This window comes from Schistocerca serialis, chromosome 3 (assembly GCF_023864345.2).
Source record: "Schistocerca serialis cubense isolate TAMUIC-IGC-003099 chromosome 3, iqSchSeri2.2, whole genome shotgun sequence".
In the NCBI taxonomy this organism is placed as follows: Eukaryota; Metazoa; Arthropoda; class Insecta; order Orthoptera; family Acrididae; genus Schistocerca; species Schistocerca serialis.
In genome coordinates, this window is record NC_064640.1 from 994,106,248 (window position 1) to 994,128,087 (window position 21,840).

General features: G+C 39.3%; 1 protein-coding gene across 5 annotated transcripts in view; it reads right to left on the reverse strand.

Moving 5' to 3' along the window:
- The window catches only part of LOC126471445 (sarcolemmal membrane-associated protein), a 354,795-nt gene that overhangs the window by 93,723 nt on the left and 239,232 nt on the right, over positions 1-21,840 (reverse strand). For all 5 annotated transcript variants that reach the window (XR_007586307.1, XM_050099624.1, XM_050099625.1 and 2 more), the window contains one exon: positions 18,675-18,738. Coding sequence is in view for 4 of the 5 variants with exons in the window: in XM_050099624.1 (XP_049955581.1) it covers positions 18,675-18,738 (64 nt within the window). In the remaining variant the exon portion in view is untranslated. The remainder of the gene's footprint in view (positions 1-18,674; positions 18,739-21,840) is intronic.

Consider the following 21,840-nt stretch of genomic DNA (forward strand, 5'->3'; position numbering starts at 1 on the left):
GTTCACCTCTTTAGGTTTCAGTTTGACACGATACGTACCAAATTTTCCGTCAGAATTAGGCATACTGAAGTGGACATTTTAAACATTTTTTGAAGTTCTGTGTACAGTCCAAGACCACTTAAATATTAGTTTCAGTGGATAAAGTAAAGCACACAGCACAGATGAACATTTAAGGCTGCCTATATACCTGACAGCATATATCACATACATCTATAATCCACATTAATCTTCTTTGAATTCCACTTTTTATACAACAATGATATATTTCAGACTCTGAAACAGCAATGTTCCTTTTTGTTCTTTCCCTCTCTATTTCATCCCCGCGTCCTCTGCCTACATACATTCCTTTTAATATCTTACTGTGATACGTATTATCGTACTTGAAAATATATATGTCTTTATAATGCAATGGCATTCAATCTAATGCTGTTAACAGCTGATTAGAGATTAAACTGCCTTTTCTAAGTAAAACATCTAAAAAGATAAAGTTTCGTACAGGAATACAGACACTGTTATGCACTTTGTGAAGTTATTGCCAAAATATCAAGCATATTCACTAATAATATAAGTTACGAAATATATTTTCTATTTGCTAAATGGACTTTTGAAGATAACATCACACGATTGGCAGCTATTGCTAATGACACACTGTTGAAGTTGTCTACAGATTTGTGTTAACAATACTGAAATAAAATCACCTGTGCCTACAACTGCAGCCACTGATTGATAATATGTGGTTTCAACAAGAGCTGTTTTTCACACTTGATTCTGAGGGAATATTATCTAATTACAAAACCTTTGTACAAGGACAATGATTGGCACAACTGGGTACTTGCTGCTGACAGTGTAAATCTTTCTGTGGGGATTTTTTAAAGTGTAATTAAAACAAATTGGTCCATTACTGTCTGCTTAAAATATACTAAATATTACACATTGTTTTTCCATTTATGAAATAATATGAGAAAGCAGCCCATATAATTGTAAATTATAATACATAAGAGTCATAATACATTGATAGGAAAGTGACTGTCTAGCAACATAACTATCCATTAACAATAGACTATGCCTCTACACCAGGAATGTAACTTAAATCATCTAAATGAAATCAGCGACCAAAAAGATAACTTAAAAATACAGTAAGTGAAAGACCAACAACCTTCTACAACGCATTTACCTCTCTCGCTTAAGTTAACAAGAACCATTGGGGGGAATTTATCTTTCATCATATATTTTCTTATATTACTTAATTTCCAAGATATGTTTTAATATTCTCATTACCAGGCTTATTCTACACTCCTGGAAATGGAAAAAAGAACACATTGACACCGGTGTGTCAGACCCACCATACTTGCTCCGGACACTGCAAGAGGGCTGTAAAAGCAATGATCACACGCACGGCACAGCGGACACACCAGGAACCGCGGTGTTGGCCGTCGAATGGCGCTAGCTGCGCAGCATTTGTGCACCGCCGCCGTCAGTGTCAGCCAGTTTGCCGTGGCATACGGAGCTCCATCGCAGTCTTTAACACTGGTAGCATGCCGCGACAGCGTGGACGTGAACCGTATGTGCAGTTGACGGACTTTGAGCGAGGGCGTATAGTGGGCATGCGGGAGGCTGGGTGGATGTACCGCCGAATTGCTCAACACGTGGGGCGTGAGGTCTCCACAGTACATCGATGTTGTCGCCAGTGGTCGGCAGAAGATGCACGTGCCCGTCGACCTGGGACCGGACCGCAGCGACGCACGGATGCACGCCAAGACCGTAGGATCCTACACAGTGCCGTAGGGGACCGCACCGCCACTTCCCAGCAAATTAGGGACACTGTTGCTCCTGGGGTATCGGCGAGGACCATTCGCAACCGTCTCCATGAAGCTGGGCTACGGTCCCGCACACCGTTAGGCCGTCTTCCGCTCACGCCCCAACATCGTGCAGCCCGCCTCCAGTGGTGTCGCGACAGGCGTGAATGGAGGGACGAATGGAGACGTGTCGTCTTCAGCGATGAGAGTCACTTCTGCCTTGGTGCCAATGATGGTCGTATGCGTGTTTGGCGCCGTGCAGGTGAGCGCCACGATCAGGACTGCATACGACCGAGGCACACAGGGCCAACACCCGGCATCATGGTGTGGGGAGCGATCTCCTACACTGGCCGTACACCACTGGTGATCGTCGAGGGGACACTGAATAGTGCACGGTACATCCAAACCGTCATCGAACCCATCGTTCTACCATTCCTAGACCGGCAAGGGAACTTGCTGTTCCAACAGGACAATGCACGTCCGCATGTATCCCGTGCCACCCAACGTGCTCTAGAAGGTGTAAGTCAACTACCCTGGCCAGCAAGATCTCCGGATCTGTCCCCCATTGAGCATGTTTGGGACTGGATGAAGCGTCGTCTCACGCGGTCTGCACGTCCAGCACGAACGCTGGTCCAACTGAGGCGCCAGGTGGAAATGGCATGGCAAGCCGTTCCACAGGACTACATCCAGCATCTCTACGATCGTCTCCATGGGAGAATAGCAGCCTGCATTGCTGCGAAAGGTGGATATACACTGTACTAGTGCCGACATTGTGCATGCTCTGTTGCCTGTGTCTATGTGCCTGTGGTTTTGTCAGTGTGATCATGTGATGTATCTGACCCCAGGAATGTGTCAATAAAGTTTCCCCTTCCTGGGACAATGAATTCACGGTGTTCTTATTTCAATTTCCAGGAGTGTATTTACTATGACTCAATGAAGTATCTGCCTATAATCATGGGCGTGCAGATGGTTCCTGGGTTTACAATTATTTATATAATTCTGCATACTCTTAAATGGAGCACGATATCTTGTCTGTTTATAACAGAAATTTCTCACAGCTTGTTTCTATTTTAAGCTGGTGCACATGGGTGTTGCAACATTACACGTTAATGTCTTTATCTTGTCCACCCATCAAGCTTACTGCAACACATTCACATATGTCATCATCTGCATTAATTTTTCTGTAGCACCCACTTTTTCTGCTTACAGCAGACCACGTGGCAATTGGATAATTTTTTATATTTATGGTATGCTAAGTGCAGAACACCAATACAAATGCCGTCAAGCAGTTCGGCGCAACTCTCAGAAATTCTTGAGAAAATCTGATCTTTAAGTTTTCTGAGTACCTCTAATTCCATAAATCAATATCACTTACTTGAAGGGCTATGTGGCACTGGGGTAAAATGCTCACCTACCATGTGGGTGGTCTGAGTTCGATCCTGGCCAATGCAAATTTTTAAATAAAGGTGCATGTTCTACGAGTATTACAGTGAAGCACAAGATACATATTAATGGAGAAAAGAAATAAGAGGTCTGTTCAAAAAGTTCCGGAACATTCATAATTTTGCACCAATGGTGTGCTGGAGCAAAATGCGGTTGGCATCCCTGCACATGCCTGTGTTTAATGTGTAACTGCCAGAAGTTTCATTGTTGTATGCCTGTTGGTTATTGTTCAGTGCTGTTCATTGTGTCGCATAGTTCGCGAATTTCGAAATGGCAGAGTTACAGGGGCAACGCATCTGCTTTAAATTTTGCATGAATCTCAAGAAAACCTTTACAGACACACACCAAATGATGCAGGAAGCCTACGGTGATGAGTGCTTAAGCTGTACTCAGTGTCACGAATGGTTCACACAGTTTAAAAATGGCAACACAGGAATTAAAGATGACCCTCTTTCAGGACACCCTTCGATGTCTGCTGATGAAGCTAATGTCAGGAACGTCAACAAAATTGTGCCAATCAAAAACTGACCATCTGAGGGATTGCAGAAGAATGTAACATTTTAGTTGTATCATGCCATGAAACCCTGATGCAGCATCTTGGAATGCATCATGATGCCGCCAAGTTCATCCCAGTGCTTGCGAGTCAAGACTAGAAAGACCTTTACCTCACAATCTGTGAAGAGCTCTTGGATAGCGCAAATGAGAATGAGCTGTTCCTTAAGAGAATCAGATCTGGTGATGAGACGTGGGTCTACAGTTATGATTTTGAAACCCAGGTTCAGTCTTCACAATGGGCCAGGAAAGGTTCTCCAAAATCAATAAAAGCTCATCAGCTCAGATCAAATGTCAAAGCCATGCTGATAGTTTTCTATGACTTTGAAGGAGTAGTTCATCATATGAGTTTGTTCCACAGGGACAAACTTTTAATCAATAGTACGACCAGGATGTGCTCAGACACCTGTGAGAAAACATGAGAAGGAAACAGTGTTAAATGTGGTGAGACATTTCATGGCTCTTGCATCATGAAAGCACACTCGCACATTCATCACTGCTAGTGCTTGACTATTGCACAAAAAACGAAATCGCTATGATACCTCATCCTCCATACTCTCCTGACCTGGCCCCTGCAGACTTTTTTTTTTATTTCCAAACTTGGAAACCCCATTGAAGGACGAAGATTTGCAACAATACACAAGATAAAAAATAATTGCAGATGGCGCTTCGCACAATCCAGCAAGACAGTATCAAGACTGCTGCAAGAAGTGGAAAGGGCTTTGGGAGCAGTGTATCAACTGCGGAGACCAATAAGTAAAAGATAAGTGTAGAAAAATCTTGTGGACAAAGTTCTGGAATTTCTTGAACAGACTTCGTATCAGTAGTACTTGAGACTGATAATTGCTAGTTCGAATGTCATTTCAGTCATTATCTTTTTTTTCTTTTTTTCTATGCATTTTCAATACATGTGTCATTTAAATATAAAATTCCTCAAAGATATGCTAATTATCACATATTTAATTCCAGGTCCCCCCCCCCCCCCCCATCCCCCCTTCGAAAAATGCAAGTTCTCTTATTTTCAATTACATACTGAACACACACACAAAAAAACAACTTTCAATGCAAATCTAAATTCATAATTACTGGTCTTCTATAAAAGAACGTATGATTCGTGGAACTTTTCTTAGAAAATTTAACTTTGTTTACAAAATTCTTGAATGACCAGCAAGCAAACACAGGCCACCCACTTAGCAGGCACACATTCTCCCACATCATAATACCTTACTGGCTGTAAGAACCACGACATCAGCAGAGTGGACTTTACGAATCTTCAACATGTAATCACACTCAGCTCTGCTCACTGCCTTCAACATTAAGCTGGCATACAGTTAACTGTGAGCTGAATGTACATGTATGAAATTGTGAGTCTTGATGAAGACTGTTTGAAGAATTGTTTCTGTCAAAGCTGTGAGGTCTAAGAGAACAGCATGGCTGCAACTGTTCACTACTGCACTATTAGTGCTATCCAGAGAACGCATGTAGCATAGTTTCAAGGTGAACCTATTCTGATGTATCGTAAATTTATATAGGCAGATGACATCTTTAAGTAATCCAACAGACCAATCTCTCAGAGACAGAAGAAATGGTGACAAAGAAGTTGTGTGTATTGGATGAGTGTTTCAGGAGGTGGAAGCTAAAACCAAACCCCCCTAAAGACAGATGTTGCAACATCCCATCTGAGCAACAAGTATGTGAACTACTGTCCACAGTATTTGAAGACAGTCTATTACAATGCAGTAGCAATTCAAAGTACTTGGTGGTGAGTATGACCACATCATTTGCCTTTGAACAATGGCAGAAAAAATGGACAGGGACCAAAATTTATTGCAAAAATGAACTGGAATTTTGAAGGGAGTTGATGCAAACACTCTCGGAACAGCAACATTGGCTTTAGTTTATTAATCATCTGGGTGTTGTTCATATAGGTCAACTGTTCCCACATCCATCTAATGGATGTTTAAGTCACACACATCATATCCAATATGATTCTCACTATACTTGTTCAGTGGGTCCCAGCGCTAAGCAACGTCATTCGACCTCATGTCAGAAGACAGCAAACTCTTGCTCAGTGATGGGCAGAAATATGGTAGAACCAATCTCTCCCCATAAACAATATAATTCAGCAAGGTTCTATAAACCAAATGAAATCTTGTCAACTAGCCCAGATGACTGTCATGAGACAGTTAAAGAACAGTTTCAAACCTGTGGCCACCTGGAAACTGGAGAGGTCATCTTTACCTCAGAAAGGTTACTTGTAAGTTGAAAACCCAACTATCAAATTCCCTGGCTTCTATCTTCCTCATGTCACCTGGCACAAACTGAACCAAATTGGATGTGGGACGGGGAACAGCTGCTACTGTCAACAGATAAGGATGACAACGAGTCTCCAAGTTGTGACCACAGCGAGGTGGTTCAGATGGTGCCACATATTGTTCGGGCTGCCCCTCGTGTGCTTTTACCACAGCCCTTTAAGAAATATGTCAAGCTACCCCTATATTTAATTAGTTATTTAAAATTTCTCTGTTTATAGTTGTTAATGTACTTGTGACTGTCCATGAGCACTAAATGCTAAACTAAAAATAAGTAACTATGGCATCGGGTGCAAAGAAATTTCTGTTCTACATACTGAGCTGCAGAGGCCTAAATGCTGCTGTAAACATTCAGTGAGAGCAAATGTTTCATTTACTAACAGATTACAATGAACAACACAAATTTAATGCTGATTTCTCCTCCTTCCACACACTCCTCAAAACAGTATGTTTCAACTAAGAGATTTACAGAATAATCTCATAATCTGAGGCCATAATGGGACTAAAATAGTTTTCAAATTTTTAAACAAGATTCAATGTGTTAATCTGCGCCGTCCAGTTTTGTATTTTGCTTTGCAAGAGCTTTCCCAGCTTGTTTCTCCTCACAGGAAATAACATAAACGGAATATATGAACTGCACATTTCTTAGTACATCTACATCTACATACATACATACTCCACAAGGTGCCCTATAGTGCATGGCAGAGGGTACCTCATACCACTGCTAGTCATTCGTTTCCTACTGATAAGTAGTGTCTATTCTGTCAGACATGTACAACAGAACAGACACCACTGGTGGCACAGTTGCCATAAAGAAATTATATTATGAGAAATCAGAACTTCAACTACATAAGGGTATTGAAAAGTGAAGGTTGAAAATTTTTGCTGGACTGGAACTCAAACCCACACTCTCTGCTCCTCTAGAGCATTTGCCTTTACTGCTTCAGCAATCCAGGTACACTGATCCAGATTCTCAACTTGTCACGTCCAAGTAGCACCTCCACCCATTAGCCCCACTGTTCATAGCAACTGCTAAGCTCCGTAGTGGTTTGGAAGATATGGTGCATCTGCACTGGAAGTACCTTGAGCCATCTGTTCTGTCAGACAGAATAGACACCACATATATATGAACAAGGATGGCTCTAGGTACTGTTAGTGCAAAATGCACTGTATCTTCCAAATGCTTGCGGGACTTTGCGACTGCTACGGGCAGCGGGGGCAACGGATGGGGACGCTACTTACACATGATAGCTCGAGAATCTGGATCGGACAGGATGTATGTCTGAATGGCTGAGGCAGTTAAGGCAACCATTCTAGAGAAGCAGGGCATTCAGGTTCCAGTCCTGGTCTGGCACAAATTTTCAGCCTTCACTATTGATTTATTTCAATGCCTGTAGGTGGATTGAATGAAGTCCTGATTTCTCATATTGTAAGTTCCCGTCTCTGTTTTACTGGGAAATGAACTGAGGCAGAAACAATTGTGTATATGCCTCTGAATGAGCCTTAGTTTTTCTTATCTTTGTGGTCCTTATGCGAAATTGAGGCTGGCGGCAATAAAATCGTTCTGCAGTTAGCCTATCTGCTGGATGTCTAATAAATTTCTTATTTGTGTTTCACATAAAGAACACCATCTTACCTCCAGGGGTTCCCCATTTGAGTTCATGGAGCACCTCTGTGATACTCACCTGTTGATTAAATCTAACAGTAATGAGTCTAGCAGAATGCCTCCAAACTGCTTTGATGTCTTCCTTTAATGCAACCTGGCAGGAATCTCAAACACTTGAGCAGTACTCAAAACTGGGACACACCAGTGATGAGTTACAACCTCCCAGAATTCACCCAATACACTGAAGTCACCCATTCACCTTTCCTTCTACCAACCTAAGTGAATGTTCAATTTCATATTACTTTGCAATGTTACATTTAAATATTTAATTGATGCGACTATGTCACACACCACTAATACTGTATTCCTGTTTTGTGCAACAATCTCTGAATGTTCTGAATTTTGTTATTAAATCCATCCTTAGCCCATTTACTTGCCACATACTTCTGTAGAGTATTATTTACAATCAATTTACATTTTTCCATAAATACTCTATGTTTATCTCCACATCTATATGATTACTCTACAATTCACAGTTAAGTGCCTGGCATAGGCTTCAGTGAGCCACCTTTAAACTATTTCTCTACTATTCTGCTCTTGAACAGCACATCGGAAAAATTAATGCTCATTCATTTCATTATTCAGGGTCAACTGCCGCTTTTCACACCATACAGATATTGTGTTTAAAACCTTGCAGTTGGTTTTTATCATTTGATGACTTTTACAAGACAATAAATGACAGCATCATCTGCAAACAATCTAATAGGGCAGCTCAAATTGTCTCCTAAATTGTTTACACACACTGAAGGAACAAAGAAACCGGAATAGGCATGCATATTCAAATACAGAGGTATGTAAACAGGCAGAATACAGCATTGAGGTCAGCAGTGCCTAGATAAGACATCAAGTGTCTGGTGCAGTTGTTAGACTGATTGCTGCTGTCACAATGGTATGTTATCGAGATTTAAGTGAGTTTGAAGGTGGAATTATGGTCAGAACCCAAGTGACAGGACACAGCATCTCCAAGGTAGCGATGAAGTGGGGATTTTCCCGTACATACATTTCACGAGTGTAACATGAACTTCGAGAATCCGGTAAAACATCCAATCTCTGACATTGCAAATGATCCTGCAAGAACAGGACCAACGATGACAGAATAGGATCATTCAATGTGACACAAGTGCAACCCTTCTGTGAACTGCTGCAGATTTCAATGCTGGGCGATCAACAAGTGTCAGCAAGTGAAACATTCAACAAAACATCATTGTAATGGGCTTTCGGAGCTGAAGACTCACTCATGTACTCTTGATGACTACACGGCACAAAACTTTACACCTCGTCTGGGCCCATCAACACTGACATTGGACTGTCAATTACTGGAAACATGTTGCCTGGTCAGACGAGTCTCATTTCAAATTGTATCAAGCAGATGGACGTGTACAGGTATGGAGACAACCTCATGAATCCATGGACCCTCCACGTCAGCTGGTGGAAGCTCTGTAATGATGTGGGGCATGTGCAGTTGGAGTGATAAAGCAACCTGTTGGATCACCTACATCCATTCATGTCCACTGTGCATTCCGACAGACTTTAGCAACTCCAGCAGGACAAGGCAACACCCCACATGTCCAGAATTGCTACACAGTGACCCCAGGAACACACTTCTGAGATTAAACACTTTCACTGGCCACGTAACTCCTCAGACATGAACATTATTGAGCATATCTGGAATGCCTCGCAACATGCTGTTCAGAGGGAATATCTACCCCTTCGTACTTTTACGGATTCATGGAGAGCTCTGCAGGACTCGTGGTGCCAATTCCCTCCGGCACTACTTCAGAAATCATTTGAGTCCATGGCAGGGAGTGTTGCGGCTCTTCTGCATGTTCGTGGGGCTCCTTCATGATATTAGGTAGGCATACCAGTTTATTTGGCTCTTCAGTGTAGATCAGTAACAGCAGAGGGCCTATAACTCAGCCCTTGGGGAATGCCAGATATTATTTCTGTTTTACTCAATGACTTTCCATCAATTACTACAAACTGTGGCTTTTCTGACAGGAAATCACAAATTAAGTCGCATAAATGAGATGACAATCTGTAGGCACACACAATTTTATTAGAAGTCCCTTGTGAGGAACTGTGTCAAAATCCTCCTGTTAATCTAAAAATTTGGAATTACTTTGACATCCCCTTTTCTGAATCAATGTTAGCAATTTGTCATTAGATCTTTTTCTTCAAGGTAATTCATAATATTCTAACAAAGTATATATTCCACAACCCTACTGCAAATCGATGATGGTGATATGGGTCCACAATTCAGCAAATTACTTCTATTTCCTTCTGTGAGTATTGGTGTGACCTGTTCAACTTTCAAGTCTTTAGGTAAGGATCTTTCAACTGGCAAGCAGTTGTATATGATTATTAGGTATGGAGCTACTGTTTTGGCATACTTGGAAATAAACTTAATTGGTATACAATGTGGACTGGAAAGACTTGCCTTTATTGCATGATTTAAGCTGCTCTGCAACACAGAGGATATACAGGGTGTCTCACCTGACTCTGCCCCCCTCAAATATCTCTGGAACAACAATAGATACTCAAAAATGATTTTCACCAGCATGAACGTACGGCAGGGGCTTAGGAAACCAAATACTACGTGAAATTTTAAAATGTAAACAAATACTATTTTCAACACAAACTTGTGCATTTTTTAAATGGACATCCCCTATTATTTCGTATGCAATCAATAGCATGAAAATTCACAAAAATAATGGCGTTGGTTGCGTCGCAGTATGTCAATTACACCCCGAGAAATTGCAAAGCAAAGTTGACGCTTGAAATAATTGAAGTGCACAATGCGAAGGTATGCACAATCCACAAAATTAAACAAGTAACATGTCCAACACAAAGTTACATTTTTCAAATTGTCAATGTATGTTTATTCAAGCGAAATGACAACTAAAGCTACAATTAGAGATAACACACTTGAATTCACTTTGCTAAACACAATTACTAGTGCCCTGTCACCCACAGAAACAGTATTATTGTCCATTACATCCAGCATAGAAAATACACCCGCATCTTGACCAATGAAACTGCGTCATGTCAACATATGTTTGAAGTGCCCTCTGTTTGTATCAAAACACGTTTGCAGATGGGTAACGAGAGAGAGTTGCACAGATAGTAGAGTTTCTACAGATATTGCCACACATGCCGCAGTAATACGACGTTGCGTATCCTCTACTGTCATTGGGGCTTCTTGATACACACTCTCTCACTGCGCCCCAGAGAAAGAAGTCTAATGGTGTCAAGTCGGGGGACTATGCTGGCGACTGCACAGTACCTCCCCGCCCCATCCACCTATTTGGAAATGTCACATCCAGAACATCTCTGGCAACTTTTGCATTGTGTGCACGACATCCATCATGTTGGAACCCCACTGATAGACGAGTTTCCAATCCTAGGTCCTCCATGAGGAGTGCTAGTGTGTGTTGAAGAAATGATGCATTTCGCTGTCCATTCAATGTTCCACAGTAAAAATAGGAACCTACAATACAGTTAGCAATGATACCGCACCAAACATTGACACTCCACTGTCGTTGATGAGCAAACTTGGTGAATCCAGTGGGGATTTTGCACAGACTAGTAGTGCATGTTCTGCAGATTCATATTACCATGAATTGTAAATGAAGCTTAGGAACACTGGATTACCTTGCAACTGCTGAAGTGCAAAAAAACAGAATGCAATGCGGGATTCAAACTCATTCCCATACAGTTCTTGGTGCAGTGAGATATGGAATGGATGAAACCGACACTGATGCAAGATTCTGCACACACTACAGTGGCTTATTCCTACACCTCGTTGAATTTTTTGTACACCCACCTGAGGACTGTGTACTACAGCAGCCAGAACAGCAATTTCATTTCCATTGCCAGTCACTGGCGTTGTACATCGATGTTTTGTGAGAGCACAGCTTCCTGTTTCCGTGAGTGTCTTGCAGATGTTGCCAATGGTTCGATGTGATGCACACCATGATCTGGGTAGCGTTCAGCATACAGTGTTACAGCTGCAGTTGCATTTCTGTGACATTCACCGTAAATTAAAATAATATCTAGTTTTTCTTCATTACTGAAGGCCCGTATATCGATTAGATGACAGAAAATGTAACAAGCCACAAGAAAACATATTTTAATGTGGCAACATAAGTGAATCACGTTATAGTATGAGTGCAGCTCAGCAGATCAGATTAGGAGACACTTGTACACTGTAGGTAGAAGGTGCTGTGGTGATATTGGTATGTTTATGGCAGAGTAGAGGGGCCAGTGCAGGCAACCCCTGCTTTGAGCACACTACTGCACAAGATACATTACATCAGAAACTGTGATGCCGTTGCTATCCTTTACAAACCACATATTTCAGAACTTATGAGGTTTAGAAACATGAAACCAAGTGTGTTACCACTAATTGTACTTCTAGTTGTCATTTTGCAACAAACATTCTGCGCAGGACATCCATCATTCTGATATTGCATTATTTGACACATTATAAGAGGTGGACTGGTTCATGTAAGGTACAGACCAAGAAGGGGCTAAACTACTCCCTTTAGGAGTGCCATCAGTGAAATTTGGGCCAATGATGTGTTGTCATACACTACCACACCATACATTAACATTCCACTGACATAATACGTCAATCACATCATGATTACCGGCAGTGTGAGGTGCACACTTGAGTCTCAGGATGCGTGCTAGCTGTGCGCATCTTTTGTTTTGAGCTTCAACTTTGCTTCGCAATTTCTTGGGGTGTAACTGACATACTGCAATGCAACCAATGCCATTATTTTTGCTATTTTTCATACTATTGATTGCATACGAAATAATAGAGGGTGTCGATTTAAAAATATACAAGTTTGTGTTGAAAACAGAATTTGTTTACATTTTAAAATTTCGTGCAGTATTTGGTTTCCTAAGCCCCTGCCATACGTTCATGCTGGTGAAACCCATTTTTGAATATCTATTGTTCTTCCAGAGATATTTGAGGTGGCAGAGTTAGGTGAGACACCCTGTAAACTTCACAAAATTAGTCATGTTGGCAGCAGTTCTTGAATCAAATTTGTATTCTTTTGTGAAGAAATTCTGAAAAAAAAACTGTATTAATAGCTTTGCCTCAGTGCTGCCATCACTGGTAACATTACCATTGCTATTGCACAGTGAAGGTACTGATTGCGTTTTGGTGTGCTACATAAACGGTATATACATCTAAGTTATTCATGTTGGTAGTGGTTCTTGATTTGAATTCTGAAGTATCTGCTTTGCCTTCTTTGATGAAGAAATTTTTGAAAATCTTGTTTAGTAAAGTAACTCTGCTTTAGTGATGTTGTCATTGGTAAGATTACCATTGCTATCGGGCAGTGGAGGCATCGAGTGTGTGTTGCCGCTAGTGTACTTTATATATGACTATTATCTCTCTGTCTTTTTATCTGCCATCAATACTATTTCTTTGAATTTGAACCACATCTGGTCTATGGTTAGATAGACTGGAAGGAGTGGATATTTTCTTAGGAAGGCATCAACCAAATTTTTTTTTGTTTTTTGAAATATATATAGTTTGCATTTATTTTTGGTGTACTTGTGTGTTAAGGTATTCATTCTTGTTACAATAACCTTGTGGTCATTAATCCCTGTATCCGTGGTGATGCTCCCTATCTGTTCAGGATTATTTGTTGCTAAGATGTCTAGTATATTTTTGGAAGCATTTACACTTTAAGTGGGCTTCTGAACTCACTATTCAAATTAGTTTTCTGAGAAAGTATTCAGTATGATTTCAAATGACGTTTAATGCCTACCACCAACTTTGACATGTATTTTTGGCATCATATCCAGGATAGATTCAAGTCACCACCAACTGTAATTGTTAGAGTATGGTATCTATTTGAAATGAGACAAGTTCTCTTTCAACTGTTCAGCAGATGTATCGTCTGAGCCAAGGGGGTTGGGTTGTGGGTCAGTAAAAAGAAACAATTATTAATTTAGTTCAGTTGTCAAGTATAACCTCTCACTCACTCACTCACTCACTCTACTTCAATTTTACTACAAGGTGGACTACTTTCCACAGTAATAAATACTCTACCACAAACTGTACTTAATCTGTCCTCCTTGAACATTGGCAGGTGCATCATATTGGACCTATATTATGGCAAGTTATTGTCTAAGCAGGACACTAACACTTGCTTATCTGTTCCTTCCAGCATAAAAAATTCTCCTAGCCTTCTTAATACATTCACACAGAAGGATCATATAGACAAACTGTTGTCTGAGCATTGTGCAGACTCCCATACGGGGAAAAAAAAAATCCCTAGTGCTGACAAGCAACTGAAAGGGTTGAAACAAGCAAGCCACCAAATCCCGACCCGATGGAATCCCAATTCGGTTCTCAAGAGTGTACTCTTCAGCATTGGTCCCATACCTGCATTTCTCACAAACCTCTTTCTCACTGCAAAGTCCCAAATGGCTGGGGAAAAAGTGCAAATAACTCCTGTACTTAAGAATGGTAAAAGAACAAACCCACAAAGCTACAGACTAATATCTTTAATGTTGGTTTACCTCATAGTTCTTGAGCATATTCCCAGTTTCAATATAACAAATTTCCTCAACACAGAAAAGCTTCTGTACACAAATCAGCACAGATTTATAAAGCATCGCTCAAGCGAGGTTCAGATTGCTCTTTCCTCACATGATATCTCGCAAACCATGGATGAAGGGCAACAGGCAGATTCCATGTCCCTAGATATCCAGAAAGTGTTTGACACAGTGCCCCATTGCAGACTGCTCCAAGCTTACAGAAACAGGTTCACTTGTATGTGCTTGCAGACTTCTTAAGTAATAGAACCCAGTATTTTTTCCTTGGTGGCCAGTGTTCACCTTAGTCAACAGTATCAGAAATATCCCAGGGAAGTGTGGTAGGACCATTCTTGTACCTGTAATGCATAAATGATCTGACAGATAGTGTGAGGATACAAGATGACTTAGACAAAATTTGTATTAGGTGTGATGAATGGCAGCTTGCTGTAAATGTAGAAAAATCTAAGTTAATGCAGATGAATAGTGGAAACAATCCTGTAATATGTAAATGTAATTTAGCTGGTGTGCTGCTTAAAACAGTAGTGGCAAACATTTAGGCATAAAGTTGCAAAGCAGTGTGAAATGGAATTAACATGTTAAGTTGGTACTAGAAAATGTGAATAGTTTATTTGGGGTAATTTTAAGAAAGTGTAGCTCACCTATAAAAGAGATCACGTATAGAACACTAAAGGGAACCAGTAATGAGTACTGCTTGAGTGCCTTGGAACCACATCTGGTTAGATTAAAAGAAGACATTGAAGCAATTCAGAGGTATGCTACTGAACTTGTTGCTTTCAGGCTCGATCAACATAGAAGTACTAAGGAGACACTTTATGAACTCAAATGGGAATTGCTGAACGATTCTAGCACTGCAAAAGTACATTTCTAATAACGACCTCTTGCACCATATGGTGGCTTCCAGAGTGTGTATGCAGATGTAAATTTAGCTAGCATGTGCAGCAGAAAGTGGGTTAATTAAACGTTGTAAAGATGAAAGTACTTACACATCATCTTCAATGATTTCAGCCGTATTTAATTTGCACTGAAAATGCATACACTACTTCCATCAGCAGCAAATACACAGTTTCAACAGTTTGACAGTTACACTCTGAATGACAGTGCACTGAAGGCATACACAATAATTTGATATTTGAAGTGGCTTCAGCATATCTGTGATTTGGTTTTGTATGCATTCCAGATGATGCTATGTACGTTGGCGAGCAATGAATGTACCCCTATCGTCCTTCCATTTCACTGTGAACATATCACCTTTATACCTATATAGCATATTGTCCCACCATTCCACAATTCTGTAGCAACTAAATCTTTAAGTGGTGTTTTTCTTTGTTTGTATACAATCCCCACAATATTAGCTCCATGTTGAGACAACAGCTTTAAGAATAAAAGATAGATTAAGGTTTAACGTCGATGTCGAGGTCATTAGAAGTGGAGCACAAGCTGTGATTGGGCAAGGAAATTGGCTGAGATCTTTGAAGGAAATCATCCTGGGATTCACCTTAATAAATTTAGGGAAATCACAGACAACATAAATCTGAATAAGAATTGACAGGAATTTGAACTGTCACCCTTTCAAATACGAGTTCAGTGTCTTACAACTTCACTACATCACTTGGCAACTGCTTGAAGGCATCAATACCATAATAATGACAGGTTGTTGAGGGGCTACTTTCCAATATCTTTATCAAAATTCATTACATAACCATTGCATCCTTATTTGCTTAGTTATGCACATACAGCTGAAAACTTATGCAACAGTAATATGGACACATTACTTAACCTACTGTAAAGTTTTTCTTATGAGTGATGTATGTCTGAATACGTGCCTGCTTGAGACTGCTGTAATAAGGACGCACTTTGAAGATTCGCAAAATCCCCAAACACCACCTCACAGTACCTGCTTTTCTTTATCAACAAGAAGCAATATGAGGATATGTGTGTCAATAGCTTTTGAGAACTTAGGCCTGACTGTTACTTTTAACAACTGCTTGTTCGTATCACTTGTGATGAATATAGATCTGTCTCAGCTTTCAATTTTTCAAAGTCTTTATCAGTTTTTTTATATTTATAGCCTTAGCACAATCCAAGACTGACGATGTGGAATCAATTTTCACATGAATTGTTCTTGAGATTGTCATGATGGGTACAGATGTATGCTGCTCTCTAAATAGCATTCTGCAACTGAAGAAACAAATTGTACATACTGACATTCACCATTGTTTCCAGCCTTTCCTGACAAACAGCTTTCATTCACTTTGTCTGTCAGACAGAGTCGTGCAGTTTGTGATACAATAGCGCTAACAAAGTCTAACAAAACTAATCAATTAAAAATATATACTTTTTTCAGAAGTAATAACACTCATGTACTATTGACAAGCAGATGGCCACTAATCTTCAAGCAGAACACTGCCCATATCACCCAAAACCTGTTCCACATTAACAAATTTAGTTATTTTCAGATTGAATAAAATCATCATACCATTTAAAACAAGCCACAGCTCATAGTGTGTGCCACATCAAAGTTAAGAATGGAGATATGTTACTTCTCAAACCAACAGGGTAAAATGTCTGCTTTTACCATCCGTGAACACAAAATGTAACTAAGACTCTTGTTAGTGTCCAAGGCCATAAATCAAATATTGGTAGAAGCCAACTACAGCAAGACCTAGTGTTTACTGGCTTGGCTATTTTCAAATGATACATAGACCATAAGAGATTCAGCTTGTTGTTTGAGAATTTTAAAGCTGATATCCATTCATTCATGTTGCCATGTTACCACCAAACCATTATAGCAGCAACCTAACAAAAAGTCACCACTACTTTGTCAACTAACTGCAAAACCACGGACAAGTTCTATCAGTGACTTAAAACTGTGTCATCAGTAACAGCTGCTACTTCAATGATGATTTCTTTAATACTTCTTGATAAAGAATGCACCATATCTGCTTGTTATGGTTTCATTTAATTTTTGTTGCCTTTTGAAATGTGGAAGCCATTTTTTTATGCAGCCTGCATTTTTTGAATCTCCATTCCATAACAGTGTCTCTTGGCAATTTATGCACTCTTATCTCTGGCATTATAAACATTGTACCTCAGCCTACCAGGGTCACTGTAATTTTCATACAGAAGTTGCACAATGATTTACTTCTTCCTTCTCATTTTATTGAAACGACATTCACAGATACTTCATCCATTTAATTTTCCAACCTCCTCCATCTATATTACTAGAGTCTATATTTTTGTTTTTATTTTATTTTGCCAACATTCTTTTTCGCTTTTGTTCTCTCTCTTTTCTTTATTTTCCTTTAGCATCTATTTACTCTTTGCCATACGTAATTCTGCACTATACTATACCTAAGTTACCAACCCAGACAGAAGGTCCTATGCATTAATCAGATTTATTACAATTTTGTTCTTATGTTTGCAAATTTTTATTACCTAATAATCAATCTTTTTGTAGCTTACCACTTTTTTTTAAATTTCTCAATATATTAAAAACTAACTTACAAAACATCACCAACATTTCAATGTTTGCATTCAACTTGCTTTGGCAAACAATAATTTCTCTAATAAGAATCTTATTACACCAGTAAATCAAATAACTTTTTTGTTCTATGAAGTATAGTATATTTATTTGACTACAAACCAATTTTGTCATTCAAAAGTCCCAATTTTAACTGTGTTCCTAACTGTATGCAATCTATAATAAAGGAAATTCTCAAATAGAAATAACTATGACTTGTAGAGACATATAGAACCTAATTATGTACTGATAAATTCCATGTGTAGCTACAGACCTAATAGGCCATAATATTTGTGTCTATAATGAATTATACCTTTACTGCTTCATTTACGTCAACCCACTGTAGTGGTGGGACTTTGCGTTATAGAATTTAAATACTTCTAAGCCGCAATCTGTAAACCTGTTATTTTGAATTAGTTATAATCAAATTACCTTCCATCTGAAGCAACAGCTTCTGCACAACTAGCCTTTTTTTTACTTGCACCATTTCCACTTTACCATTAGTCATTCTTCCACATTTCCATAGCAAAGATTAATATGCACTCTAAGTAAAGGATGCAGAAAAAGTCTACTAGAAACTGCATACCACATTTATGCTACTGTAGAGCAAGTAAGATTTTCTTCTGGGCATTTTGCAGTGTAGAAAACTGTTGTAACAAAAACTGGGCAACACAAAACTACCACCACCACATATTGTATGTAACATATTGGCTACCTATAAAGCACTCAGAACAATTTCATAAGTCTAATACTTCATGCTACTGCCTAATTAGGAACACTTAAACAAGCTATTGTCAACTTACCTTCAAGTTTAATTACTTCGGCTTTTAATTTGTTGTTCTGATTAGCATTCACCTGGGCAATTGTCTGGAGACACAAATAATTATTGTAGTACAGTAACTAATATAATTATGCTCATAAGTGGTAATGAATGGTCACAACAACAAGCACTGCTAAACAATGGACAATCTATTAATTTTTATTATAATTGAAAATGTTGAGAAAGTTGAAATCAAACAATTACACAGGAATAGTTTTGCAGAGTCAATGTATGAATCCTGAAGCTGAGGTAAGACTTGCTTTTCTAGTAGTAATCACAATAAAGGTTTGGTATTATTTCCAGTAAAATTTGCCACTAAAACCTAAAATTTGAGTATTTCATAAAGATTGTTTAAAAACAAAAGGCACATTAAGAGGTTACAGTAATATATATCTCATTACTATTCTCTCTCTCTCTCTCTCTCTCTCTCTCTCTCTCTCTCTCTCTCTCTCTCTCTGTGTGTGTGTGTGTGTGTGTGTGTGTGTGTGTGTGTGTGTGTGTGTGTGTGTGTGTGAGAGAGAGAGAGAGAGAGAGAGAGAGAGAGAGAGAGAGAGAGAGAGAGAGAGAGAGAGAGAGAAAAATCTTATGCACAAGAGAGACAAACATCCATGTAAACTGGAAACACTGTATCAAACTTTACACAATTTTTTATCATTTTGTGACATTTCCTGAACACCGTATCTGAGAGATTAAATAATCAGTGGTGTTGCAAAAAATACCCAGAATATTAAAAAGCAAGTCTTCCATATTCTTACAGGCAACAATACAGGTCAAAACTAGAAAAGTCTTCCTACACAAGTCTGCAAAGTCTGCAAACAAATACTTTAAGTATGGATCATTTTACTTGTGGTGAGAATAATCAGTATTCAGTGGTGTACCATGCTTTCCTGTTGATATTAATTGCTCATCTGTTATTGGCTGTATATGTCACTGTAGTTTTTCCTACGACTGTGGCACAACTGTCAGGCATAGCATCAGGTTTACTTCAGTGTCAATGTGCAGGTAGGAATTGTGGGTAACAGATTATTAAGGTCATGCGTTTTACCACACAAGGTAACAGGTGCTGTATATCAGTACACTGTGAATTGCCCATACTGTTGGAGAAAGTTACCCTTGCATAAACATAACTGATGTAGCTGAAGCACACAGACCTGAAAAATTCACATATGCAATGCATGTGAATATAAATGCAAATTCTGCCTCACAGTATGAAAATGCAGATTTATCTAATAAATGTTATTTTGTATTGAACTGTACCCACATGAACTATTTTATTAAGGATAGTTTGATATAGCATATAAATACCAAAAAGCAACTAATTTTCAGTTCCTACTATTGCACTATATATGGCCAATTCCAATTTGGAATGAGAATGCACAATCAGAAGATATCTGCAAAATAAAGAATGCATCAGTGCATGAATGAAATAACACATCAGTGGGCTTAAAACTCTGGTGCCACGTCAACTATGGGCAGTTGAAAGGTCTCTATAAGGTACTTGCCATGTATGGCAATGCAGAACTCAGCCATGGGACCATATATCTTAGAACAAAGAAACATGTATGTTTGTCTGCTAGCTAGAGTTAGTGTTATGTGGACACACGAATGTGGCAGTTCTAGGTCGTGGCTATCTTGAACTATGGTTAAGTAAGATACAGGTAGAGGTCCGGCCAGAACTCTCACATTTACAATGCTGTCAACCTCAGTAAGTAATTTCATGGTAGCTGTTACCACATGCCTTGTGTACTAAGTTCTTTATTTATTTATTTATTTTTATTTCGAAACTAAAGAAGACTAATCCTGATCCATCACAAGGTTCAAGTATAACTGACAATACCTGAAGGGATTGACCACCCCTATATGACCATGAGTCAGTTTTGTTTTCACAGAAACACACAATACAGGTGTAGGCTGGTTGCCCTTGTGAGACGGAGGCATGGCATGTTCTCCTGCAGGATCATACTCATCGAGTGGTCAAGGCAATTGTTTATGTTCATGGCCAAATGCTATGTTGTAGAGTGTCCACACTGGAGCAACCAGAAAACAAAACCGGTCAACTTATTTCAAACACGCTAAGGGTCTTCTTGTAAAGCACAGACAGAGAAGATAATTCTGCTCTCCTCCAATTTCCACTTCTATTCAAACAATGCCTACAGCTCTCCAACACGCTAATCAGGATTTACACTGACAGATTCAAAATCAACTGTTCTGTAGATTGTGCAACGATGGAACTTGATGGGAAAAGGAAGATATGTTGAGAAACTCCTCAAACTGGAGAAGCGCTGTATTTACTGGTGAGAAAATGCTTCTGCCTCTCAACAGAAAGAATCATTTATTGAAATTAGAGCCAAAAGATGATGAAGAGCAAAGACTATTTTGGAAAAAAAATGGAGTTTTGCAAAAGTGAAAGTTCCACTCAAAAAGTTCTTATTATAGATAATAAAAATTATTTCATATCCTTTTTTATTATATTACTTCACCTCCAAGTGAAGCACGATTAATTTTGTCTTCAGTCATGTAGAGCTTTTAAATTTATTTGTCTAATCATCTAAAAAATGAAAGAAATAAAATTAAACTGATTTTGACCAAAATGTGCTAAATTTCAAGTTCGTACCCAACACATATGTTTAATGAGCAATGGCTTGTTAGAGATGGCTCATTATCATATTCTCTGCTTACAACTTTACTTAATGCCTTACACTTATGGCTGTTGTTGTGATCTTCAGTCCAGAGACTGGTTTGAGGCAACTCTCCATGCTACTCTATCCTTTGCAAGCCTCCTCGTCTCTGAATAATTACTGCAACTTACATCCTTATGAATCTGCATAGTGTATTCATCTCTTGGTCTCCCTCTACAATTTTTACCCTCCATGCTTCCCTCCAGTACTAAATTGGTGATCCCTTGGTGCATCAGAACATGTCCTACCAACCAATCCCTTCTTGTCAATTTGTGCCACAAGTTCCTCTTCTCTCCATTTTTATTCAGTACCACCTCATTTGTTACGTGATCTACCCATCTAATCTTGCGTATTCTTCTGTAGCACCACATTTCAAAAGCTTCTACTCTCTTCTTGTCTAAACTGTTTATCATCGATGTTTCACTTCCATACATGGCTACACTCCATACAAATACTTTCAGAAAAGATTTC